The sequence below is a fragment of the Syngnathus leptorhynchus genome, chromosome 2 (genome assembly GCF_054491065.1).
Source record: "Syngnathus leptorhynchus isolate UIUO chromosome 2, UIUO_Slep, whole genome shotgun sequence".
In the NCBI taxonomy this organism is placed as follows: domain Eukaryota; kingdom Metazoa; phylum Chordata; class Actinopteri; order Syngnathiformes; family Syngnathidae; genus Syngnathus; species Syngnathus leptorhynchus.
Window position 1 is genome coordinate 8,399,292 of NC_141196.1, and position 10,899 is coordinate 8,410,190.

At 43.3% G+C, this 10,899-nt stretch overlaps 2 protein-coding genes across 5 annotated transcripts; one reads left to right on the top strand and one right to left on the bottom strand.

The window, feature by feature from the left end:
• Nucleotides 1–353: 353 nt before the first annotated feature.
• On the bottom strand, nucleotides 354–5,113 carry LOC147060567 (tubulin alpha chain-like). 4 transcript variants are annotated; one of them, XM_085902208.1, is made up of 6 exons: nucleotides 4,972–5,085; nucleotides 4,658–4,854; nucleotides 4,036–4,291; nucleotides 2,982–3,201; nucleotides 2,772–2,920; nucleotides 354–1,905 (listed from the first exon to the last, which is right to left on the bottom strand). In XM_085902208.1, exons 3-6 carry the CDS (start codon nucleotides 4,036–4,038, stop codon nucleotides 928–930), a joined length of 1,350 nt encoding a protein of 449 aa, XP_085758334.1. In that variant the 5' UTR covers nucleotides 4,039–4,291; nucleotides 4,658–4,854; nucleotides 4,972–5,085; the 3' UTR covers nucleotides 354–927. The 4 variants fall into 4 exon arrangements, with proteins under 4 accessions (XP_085758334.1, XP_085758343.1, XP_085758326.1 ...); XM_085902217.1 differs by having other exon boundaries at nucleotides 4,658–4,794; nucleotides 4,972–5,075; XM_085902200.1 differs by lacking the exon at nucleotides 4,658–4,854 and having other exon boundaries at nucleotides 4,972–5,113.
• A 187-nt stretch (nucleotides 5,114–5,300) lies between these two features.
• Nucleotides 5,301–10,424, top strand: LOC147060568 (uncharacterized). Its single transcript, XM_085906400.1, has 2 exons — nucleotides 5,301–6,223; nucleotides 6,295–10,424. Exons 1-2 carry the CDS (start codon nucleotides 5,368–5,370, stop codon nucleotides 10,221–10,223), a joined length of 4,785 nt encoding a protein of 1,594 aa, XP_085762526.1. The 5' UTR covers nucleotides 5,301–5,367; the 3' UTR covers nucleotides 10,224–10,424.
• The last annotated feature ends 475 nt before the right edge of the window (nucleotides 10,425–10,899 follow it).

A 10,899-nucleotide genomic window follows, 5' to 3' on the forward strand; every position in this document is an offset into this window, starting at 1 on the left:
CTGTTTCTCACCTAGAGGTGAGACAAAAGAAAGTAATCACATTTTGAGAGGAAGCTGCATTTTTGTCATTTCCTGCACAAACTGCAAGCACATGGTTTGCACTACCCACATGGAATTTACAACATTTACAATTAAAAGGAGAAAAACACAGCTATTCCTGTTCAGGGTCGTTTGGGGTACTGAAGCCTATCCCATCTGACATCGGGCGAAAGGTAGAACACACCCTGTAGTGGTTGCAGGGCACATAAATATTTTTAATTGGGGAAAGTAGTACATTTAGAAAATTTGGCTTTGTAAGGGCAAGCCAAGCCAAGTAGATTTTCAATTAGATCACAGTTCAACAGCTTGGTTAGAATTATTGTTTTTATTCGATGAGCCACATTATTCCGAGAACTATTTCACTGAATATAAAAATGTCACATATTACTCATAACTGTCCCAATGAATCAAGCAAGGAAATTTGGCGGAACATCCTGATCCATTTTTGCAGTTTCACAGAGAACAATTCAGGCTTCCTGAATTTCAAGACGGTAATTTTTTAGATAAATACTCATTTCACATTACGTGACATACAAAAATATAACTTCCTCAAAAAACTAAATTACAATATTTACATTTTACGTGTAATTCTTTTTTCAATTTTTTTTCAGATTAGACAGTATTTGATTTTTTTACAATTTCATTAAAAAAAATATTTCAGTTTTACTTTGACAACTCCAGCATTTTTTAAATGAACCTTTTGAATTTCGAGACCACCAAAATACATACAATTTCATTTTACAAAGTCTTTTTCATATTCCATTTAAAACCAAATTCAAACAATATTCATTCATGTCAATTTCTGTTGGCGGAGCACATGTCTCTTTAGCCCCGATCCACGTTTGCCATTTCAGTCAACTCCAAAGTTCCCGAACATCTCGTGAAGTTTTAAAAATATTCCGCATCGTCTCGGGTGTCGTCCACAGAGTCGGCGCCGACCTCTTCATAGTCCTTCTCTAGGGCGGCCATGTCCTCGCGGGCCTCAGTGAACTCGCCCTCCTCCATGCCCTCCCCCACGTACCAGTGCACAAAGGCACGCTTGGCATACATCAGGTCAAATTTATGGTCCAGGCGGGCCCAGGCCTCAGCAATGGCAGTGGTGTTGCTGAGCATGCACACGGCCCGCTGTACCTTGGCCAGGTCGCCTCCAGGCACGGCGGTGGGCGGCTGGTAGTTGATGCCCACCTTGAAGCCGGTGGGGCACCAGTCCACAAAATGGATGCTGCGCTTGGTCTTGATAGAGTTGATGGCGGTATTGACGTCCTTGGGCACCACGTCGCCACGGTAGAGCAGGCAGCAGGCCATGTACTTACCGTGGCGCGGGTCACACTTCACCATTTGATTGGCCGGGTCGAAGCACGAGTTGGTGATCTCGGACACGGACAGCTGCTCGTGGTAGGCCTTCTCCACCGAGATCACCGGCGCGTAGGTAGCCAGTGGGAAGTGGATGCGTGGGTAGGGCACCAGGTTGGTTTGGAATTCCGTCAGGTCCACGTTTAGGGCGCCGTCGAAACGCAGGGAGGCGGTGATGGACGACACAATCTGGCTCATCAATCGGTTTAGGTTGGTGTATGAGGGACGCTCGATGTCCAGGTTCCGGTGGCAGATGTCATAGATGGCCTCGTTGTCCACCATGAAGGCGCAGTCCGAGTGCTCCAGGGTTGTGTGGGTGGTCAAGATAGAATTGTACGGCTCCACCACGGCGGTGGACACCCGGGGGGCCGGGTAGATGGCGAACTCCAACTTGGATTTCTTGCCGTAGTCCACGGATAGACGCTCCATCAGCAGCGAGGTGAAACCTGAGCCTGTGCCGCCGCCAAAGCTGTGGAACACCAAGAAACCTTGCAGGCCGGAACACACGTTGGCCTAGTGATACACAAATGAGAATGTCTTTTCCCTGCCAAAATTCTGACTTTGATACGATACTGAAACAAAACTAAGACATCGGGAAAACTGTGCAGGTTATCAAAAATATGTAGTATCTTTTCATTGAGTGGCAAGACATCAAGGTACAGGAGTCCCCAGAATATTGTTTGAGACTTGAATTGAGTTCAACAACAAAGTTTTCACCATGCCAGGACGAATGGGTATGATGTTGATTGTTTGATTTGTTTTATTTATCATGATTTTAATCTCATAGTTATTATTTCCATAATTGTCGAGCCCTGCTACATTCTATTTAATTATTTGATGTTTTGAGTTCGGACTGAGGGCGGCACGGCGGAGCACTGGCTAGCACGTCCACCTCACAGTTAAGAACTACTGGAGTTTGCACGTTCTCCTCGTCCCCGTGTGGGTTTCCTCTGGGTTCTCCGTTTTCCTCCCACATTCCAGAAACACGTATGTTGGGTCGATTGAGCACTCTAATTTGCCCGTAGGTGTGAGTGCCAGTGCTCATGGGTCTACTTTGCTTGTCTATGTGTACCCAGCGATTGGCTGGTGACCGGTTCAATGTGTCAGCCTCTTGCCCGAAGTCAGCTGGGAAAGGCTCCAGCACGCCCGCGAACCTCGTGGAATTAAGCGCTTCAGAAAATGGATGGATGAAGTTAGAACTGTGGCCATAGAAGAAATTAAAGTCACAACTGTATGTTTCTGCCTAATCTGTGATAAGTAACAGGTTATTTTTTAGGGGTCAAAACAGCAGTTAGTCAAACACATTCCAGATACATACAGAACACAATCGCTAGTGAGCTTCCCCAGGCCACATTTGCACCTTCCAGAAAGTTACTCACCAATTTGCGAATTCTGTCAGCTACCAAGTCAATGATCTCTCTGCCGATAGTGTAGTGTCCGCGGGCGTAGTTGTTGGCCGCATCCTCCTTACCTGTGATCAGCTGATCCGGGTGGAAGAGCTTACGATAGGTTCCGGTACGAACTTCGTCTACAAATAAGATCACGGTAAGTTAACTTGGACTCGACAAATCAGCAGTGGGTGTTGTTACCAATGACGGTGGGTTCCAGGTCAACAAAAACCGCCCTGGGGACGTGCTTTCCGGATCCAGTCTCGCTGAAAAAGGTATTGGAGGAACTGTCGCCTCCAATGGCCATTCCGCTGGGCATCTGGCCGTCCGGGAGGATGCCGTGCTCCAGGCAGTAAAGCTCCCAGCAGGCATTGCCGATCTGGACGCCAGCCTGGCCCACGTGTATGGAGATACACTCGCGCTACAGAAAGGAAACAAATCTTTATACAACTTCCGGAAAGGATAAGGGGCTTGGAATAACCTCGGACGAGATTATTTTAGTGCCGTGCCGACTGCAACGTCCTCAAACAAAGCCAACAATATCTTTGGTGTTTTGAACAAAAATAGGTTTACAACAAACGTAAGTCAATCCCTCTGAGGAAATGGCAGGGTCAAACCATAATGGAGTCCAGTTCATTTAAAAAATGGAATCTTGAAATTAATTTGGGTCATTCTGTAAAACTTGTGTCACGAGGCAGTTGGTTTTTCCCTATCCAGGGGGCGCAAATAGGTTAATTCTTTTGACCCCTGATGACCCCAAAGTTAGTTGCTGGGAGAACAAAACAAAAAAAAAATTAAGACAAAATATTGTTGTTGAACTTTCCTATAAAAAAAACCATGGTAGTTATTTCTTACAAAAAAGTAAACTATTGCTGGTAAACTTTCCTATCGAGAAAAAAACTAAAGAGAACAAAAGACAAGCTTGTCTATGATGTACTTTCCAGAAGACTACCCAAACTACCATGAATAGGGAATAAACTATCAATATTGCCCTTTCCTAAAACATTTTTTTTTTTGCCCGTACTGTACACCCATTGTGAACCCAACTACCACTTTAACTACAAGGTATGCACCCAACTATAACTTTTGACACGTCGTCACAGTCCTAGTTGGAATGATATCCAACGTTCATTTTAACAACTGAGTCAGACTCAACCCAAAAATGCAGACTGAAGCTAAGTGCTCACGATATAACACTGATTGATGCTCGAAAACACCAAGCATCCACACAAAAAAAAGCCTTTTTCACACTCACCATGTCTCCTGAAGCAGAGGTTTGTGAGGATTGGAATGAAAAGGCTGCAGTGACAGTCTTAGCTGTCACAGATGTTTAGAGTTTTGCTTTAAGGAGCAAGATGTTCTTTTTTTTTTTCTTTTTCTTTTAGAAAGCTAAGCTAAGTGTTAATTCCAATTGGTTGAGAAGCTTTGCGAGTCCTTTTCTTTTTCAAAGAGGTCTTTTCGTCAGGAGCATGCTCACTGGCGTCCTCTGACTGTATACCTCCACTTTTTAGCTGCAATTTAATTCACATTCATTATAGCGTCACATCACAAGCTTGAACAAAATATACTAGCTGGCTATTATGGTTCGTGTCACTTTTCTACGACCCTTCTCAGAATTTTCGTGTTTGTTTTGATTTTTAACTGCTAATATTGTGATAGAGCGTTTTTCTTAACAAGGTCATTGAATGCATCATCAGTATTGATAAAACAAAGGCTTGCAATTTAAATAGTTTTGGACATTATTGGTTTGCAAATTTCATTGGAGGTCTATGTTCTGTATGACAAAATGTCCATGCAAAAGCTGTATCTCTGAATATTGTAGGATTGTTTTTATGCAATAATGGCATTTTGTACTTGTCATGCTTGTGAATACATACCCAATAAAACATCAGCATTAATCCCCCCCGTTTCAGATATCTCCGAATGTTGCAGGTTTGTTTTGGTCATGAAAAAAAGTTTTTTTTTCCAAATTTGATGATATTGTGCATGCTTTTCAATGATTAGCGTCTTGATCCTGATGATTTACATACATTAACAATAAAGCAAGCGCTATGAATAATAATGGCAACTGTACCTGTAACAAAACGGTGGTTATGTCCCAAAAGCATAAAATGGTTAAATAACTTAATGCCTTTATTAGAAATCAACAAGTGTGATCAAAATATTCTTGGTTAACGGAAGGAAAACCTACCAATGAACGTGAACTCCAGCTTTCACTGTTTACCGGGGCAGGTAAGTTTCTGCTACATTAGAACATTCTAAAAGTTACGAGGGATTCGTAATAATACATGCTCTTCCTGGTTTATTATCTTTAAACCAGAGCGGGTGATTTTCGCCATTGGGGGTCAGATGACACCTCGCTTGTGACGTAAATATAAACATGTCATTTAAACACTTACGTTCTCTGACGTCACCACTTATTGTGTCGTTTTGATACAAAGTTACTCCTGTGTGACGTCACGTTGGCATATATCAGCGCCCAAGTGCTTTAATTACCAACTTTTTAGGTACGAAAACGCCATTAAACGGACAAGATACGCATTGGTTGACAAACCCGGAAGTTAGCTGTGCTACTTTCAGGAACACTATGGAAAAAGCAGCCTCCGCTCCAATAAAGCTCGGTGCTTTGAAAAGCAACGAAAATACTTTGATGAAAAAATTTGCCGGGCCACGGATGACCAAGGAGTTCCTGAAGAATCACTGCAAGCAAAACAGGCTCTACTGCACGCCGCATTTAAACGACACGCTCTATCTTCACTTTAAGGGATTCTCCATCATCGAGAACTTGGAGGAGTACACTGGGCTCAAGTGTCTATGGCTCGAGAGTAATGGGCTCCAACGCATTGAAAACCTGGATGCCCAGATCAATCTGCGCTGCCTGTTCCTGCAGCAGAACCTGATCCATAAACTGGAGAACCTAGCGCCCATGCAGAAACTATGCTCCCTGAATGTCTCCAACAACTACATCAACACCATCGAGAACATCTCCTGCCTTCCTCAGCTTAGCACCCTGCAGATTGCCCACAACAAGCTGGAGGTGGCCCATAACATCCAGCACCTAAGCGAATGCGTTGCACTCACAGTTCTGGACCTATCGCACAACCTGCTCCATGAGCCAGGGATTCTCCCCATCTTGGAGGCCATGCCGGAACTCCGCGTCCTGAATTTGATAGGTAACAAGGTGGTGAGCATGATTCCCAACTATAGGAAGACACTAATCGTCCGCCTTAGGCATCTCACCTTCCTGGACGACCGGCCCGTCTTTCCTAGGGACAGAGCCTGTGCCGAGGCCTGGGCCCTGGGTGGTCTCGAATTGGAACGCAAGGAGAGGGAGCAATGGGACACCCAGGACCGGAAGAAAATACAGGAGAGCTTGGATGCTTTAGCTTTGATTAAGAAGAAAGCACAGCGGAGACTACGTCTTAGAGAGGAAGCGGAGCGAGGTGAGCAATGTTTATGTACAATGCTAAATTGTCATTATTCTTGAGATTACCATCTACTTGTCTTTTCCTAGGTGACTCTGAGGCATCCACCGCTTCCTCGTGTGAGGAATCAGCTTCAGAGAACATCCAAAGCTTTGTACAGGACACACTAAGTGCCCACGATGAGTTCCACCAAAGTCAAACAAAGCGCAATAAAACCCAGGAAGATAAGGACTCAGACTTGGAGCAGCTTGATGAAGGGCTGCTTCTTGGCAATGAAGCACAAAGGGAACTTTTTACTGGAGTGAACCATGACGACCTGAAGGTTCCTTCGGTTAGGATAGAATCTGAAAAATATAGTCCCGGTCCTTTAGAGGCTAGACTGGTGGCTGAAGAGCTGCTGCAAATTGATGACCTTCCTGCTCTTGAGAATGTGGAACCGCTTGTTGACAACATCCAGAGCTTTGTACAGAACCCATTGGAAGCCAACGAGGGGTTTCTCCAAGGCCATACAATCCCACAAGCTGAGGAAAACCAGGAAAAGGGTGAAGATTCTAAATCAGAACAGCTTGAAGAATACAAAGAGAATGACAATCAACATGAAATGTCCAAGACAGATAAAGAACATGCACAGCGAAGTGATGATGAGCAGGAGCAGGATCTTGTCTTTGAAGAAGGAAGAGAATCTATTACGATTTTAAACCTAGAGCAACAGCTCTCTTCCGTGAAAGTTGATTCCCTTGAAGAGCCAAGTGTTCTGGAGGATTTTGTGTTCCTTCATGTTGATGATATTCTTGATGATTTGAAACCAGATGCTGAGAAGATTCGGAGCCTTCTGCACAACTCTTTGGAGGCCCATGAGGAGAACGTCCAAAATCCAAGGAGAACGTCCAAAAGCCATACAATCCCACAATCTGAGGAAAACCAGGAAAAGGGTGAATATTCTAAATCAGAACAGCTTGAAGAATACGAAGAGAATGACAATCAACATAAAATGTCCAAGACAGATAAAGAACATGCACAACGAAGTGATGATGAGCAGGAGCAGGATCTTGTCTTTGAAGAAGGAAGAGAATCTATTACGATTTTAAACCTAGAGCAACAGCTCTCTTGCGTGAAAGTAGATTCCCTTGAAGAGCCAAGTGTTCTGGAGGATTCTGTGTTCCTTCATGTTGATGATATTCTTGATGATTTGAAACCAGATGCTGAGACGATTCGGAGGCTTCTGCACAACTCTTTGGAGGCCCATGAGGAGAACGTCCAAAATCAAACACTACCGCGGGCTGATAAAGGCCATGACAAAGGTGAAGACTCCAAACCAGAGAAGCCTGTTAGAGCACTGGAGAGCAAAGAGATGTCTGAGGTAGAGGAACATGATGAAAATGCTTGGCAGGTGGGTAGAGTTGACGGTCAGGTCCTTGACGATGAAGCAGGAATAGGACCTACCACAATTATGAACCCCCTGTGTCAGCATATTCAGCTTCCTTTGGAGATATGTTCTTCTGAAGAACTGCAAGATCTAAGTTCACTTTTGACAGGGCTGCAGAATACAGAGTTACGGAATATTGATGATCATGTTGAGGATGTCAAATCACTTGCTGAAAACATCCATGTTGGGGAAACATTGGAGGCCAGTGAGCGGTTTTTCCAGATTCAAACTATACTGGGACCTGATGAAATAAAGGAAAAAGACAACGATTCCAAATTAGTGCAGCTTTGTGGTTTGGAGACCAGAAATAAAGGAGAGATGCCTGAAGAACAGAAAAAAGCTCAGCTGGTGGATGTAGAGGAGGATCACTTTCTCGCAAATGAACCAAGAAGAGAATCTAGTATGACATTTGTCAACTCTGAGCCCCAGGAGAACCATACTGATCATAATCCTTATCTTGAAGATGTGGAACCAACTATTGAGAGCAGCAATAGACTTGTGCAGGACACACTTGAGGCTAATGAAGATAGTCACCAAAGTCAAACAAGACTGCTGCACATTGATCATACTGTTCATGAGGATGTCAAACCACCTACAGACATCATTCAAGATTTGGTTCAGGACACACGACAGGACCACGAGAAGGTTTCTGAAAGTCAAACAACAGAGCAATCTGATGAAAACCAAGACAAAGACTCCAAATCAGAGCACTTTGATAAAGGATTAGAGACCAGATCTGAAGATGATTCATGTAAAGAACAATCTCAGCAGGCTGATGGAGAAAAACATGCTCTTTCTCATGAAGTATTGTTAGAACCTAAAACATTTCTAGACAATGAGCATCAGGAGACACTGCTTCATTCAGTAGTGCTGGAAGGGCCTCAAGATCCCTGTCTAGAGGGGACCGGACAACCGAATGAAATGCTGTTTTGTATTGATAATCATCCTGATCTTGAGGATGTAGAATCAACAGCTGTGACCATCAAATGTCTTGTGCAGGACACATTGGAAGTCCATGATGACTTTCTCCAAAGGGAAATACCAAAATCCAATGAAAACCTGGAAAAGGATATAGTGACCAATTCCAAGCAGCTTGACAAAGAATTGGCAATTAAAACTCAAGAGTTTGTGTCTGGAGAACAGAAAAAACAAGTTCAAGAAGCGGATGGAGCGAAGTACCATGTTTTTGATGATACAATAACAGCAGAACCTACAACAATTGTTAATCATGAACATAAGGAGAACCAGCTTCCTTCCGTGAAGGCTGAACCTTCTGAAGAGCCACTCAGTACCCAAGTTGAGAATGGAGTCTCACTGCATATTGATTGTCTCAATCTTGAGAATAGAAAACCACTTTCCGCCAACATCTGTAGCCATGGGTTTCTTCAAAGTCAAACAACACAGCAATCCGATGAAAACCAGAAAAACTGGAGTGAAGGATTGGAGATTGAGATTAATGATCAAATGTCCAAGGATGATGAAAAGCAGGTTTGGCAGGTGGATACAGGGGAGGATCTTGTTCTCGCGACTGAAGTAAGAAGACAAATCAATCAACCAGAGCACCAGGATGAGCACTTTTCCACAGTGTGGATTGACTATACTGAGGGGTGGCAGGATGCAGTGCCGCTCTGCATTGATGATATTCTTCTCGAGGATATGCAACCATCAGGTACAACTATTCAAAGTTTTGTGAAGGACACACTCTTGGAGGCCCAAGAGGAGATATTCCAAAGTCAAACAACGTTTCAATCTATTGAAAACCAAGAAAACAATCACGACTCTAAAGTAGAATATCAAGGCATAAGTATGAAGGCTGGACTACAGATGATTGAAGAACTTGGTGAAAATGATCAAAAGGTTGATGGTAAAGGAGCTCAGGTTCTTTCCGGTGAAGTGGGAAGAGAACCTACAATAATGATAAACTCTCAGGCCTGGGGAAGCCAACTTCTTTCAGCGATGACAGATTTTCTTGAAGAACCACAAAGTTCAGATACACTCTGTGCTGATCTGCAGGGTAAAGAATCACTTTGCATTGATGACATTCTCCTTGAAGATGTGCAACCACCCTCAGAGAACATCCACAGCATTTTGCGGTACACACCATATATCGAAGAGTTGAAGTCTGAAATGAAGGTTGAGATGAAATATATGATTTCTGGGGACAAGGAAGAAAAGGCCCAACATATGGATAAAGGGGATATCCAAGAGACTGAACTTCTCTTGATGACGTTTGATTCTGAGGAATCACATAGCTTAGGTCTGCAGGGACCTGGACTGGACGGTGTAGAGTCCCTGCCCCTTGAGGTTTTAGAAATGTCCTCCCCTCAACAGGTGTTCAAAGCAGAAGCACAAGTCCTATCAGAAGATGGTTGTGAAGCTGAATCAGTCTGGAGAGACATCCTCGCTTATGGTCCAGATAATAAATCATTGTTTTTAATGTCTGGCTCCTCCAAGTCACCAGAACCACCGCATGATTCATCTCTGCTGTATCCAGATGATGTTGTGGACCCTTTAGATGTGGAACTAGAGGAAAATTCCAACATCATCCAGTTGTCTTCTCCGGCCCGCTGTTTGATTGTGGAGCTAGAATGACCAGACTTCCTCACAGCACTTTAGATTGTTTTTTTTGTACGTATGCACTTAAATTTGATCAAGTTCATATGCGTCAGTACAGAATCAACACCAGAAGTAGTTGCAGAGTGACACACCTTTTAAGTTGTTGTTTTTTTTTACAATGAAAACTGAGTAAATGAGTAATTGTGATTAAAAACACGCTGGTTGTTTGAATGAAAATGGAATTTCTGTCTTTTGTCAAAAGGGGAATTGGTCATTTCATTTCTTCGGGAAAGTAAAAACAATTAAAGAGGGAATTTAGTCCATGTATACAAATGAAGCTATACACCAATGCTGTGACATTCCTTTAAAAAAATAAAGGGACAAAATTACTCTTCTGCAAAACTGCATGTATTAGCGATCGATCGATCAAATCAATTACAATACATTACTGTCAGTGTCATGCTGGAGTACAATATTGTAGTCCTATCTGTTGTTTGGGGGGGTCTTACATAATACACCAGAGAAATGAATCCCTCCCTTGAAAAGTGCCCACGCTCAGCTCCCTATAATGAAAACATTAAAAATGCTAAATTATAAATGCATATATTTTAAATGTTCCCTCCAATATTTTAAACGAGCTGTTGTAAAAAATTGAGCGGTGCCACATTATTTCTCGGGCCCCCTCCGACCCGCCCGCTCCCTCCCTCCTGGT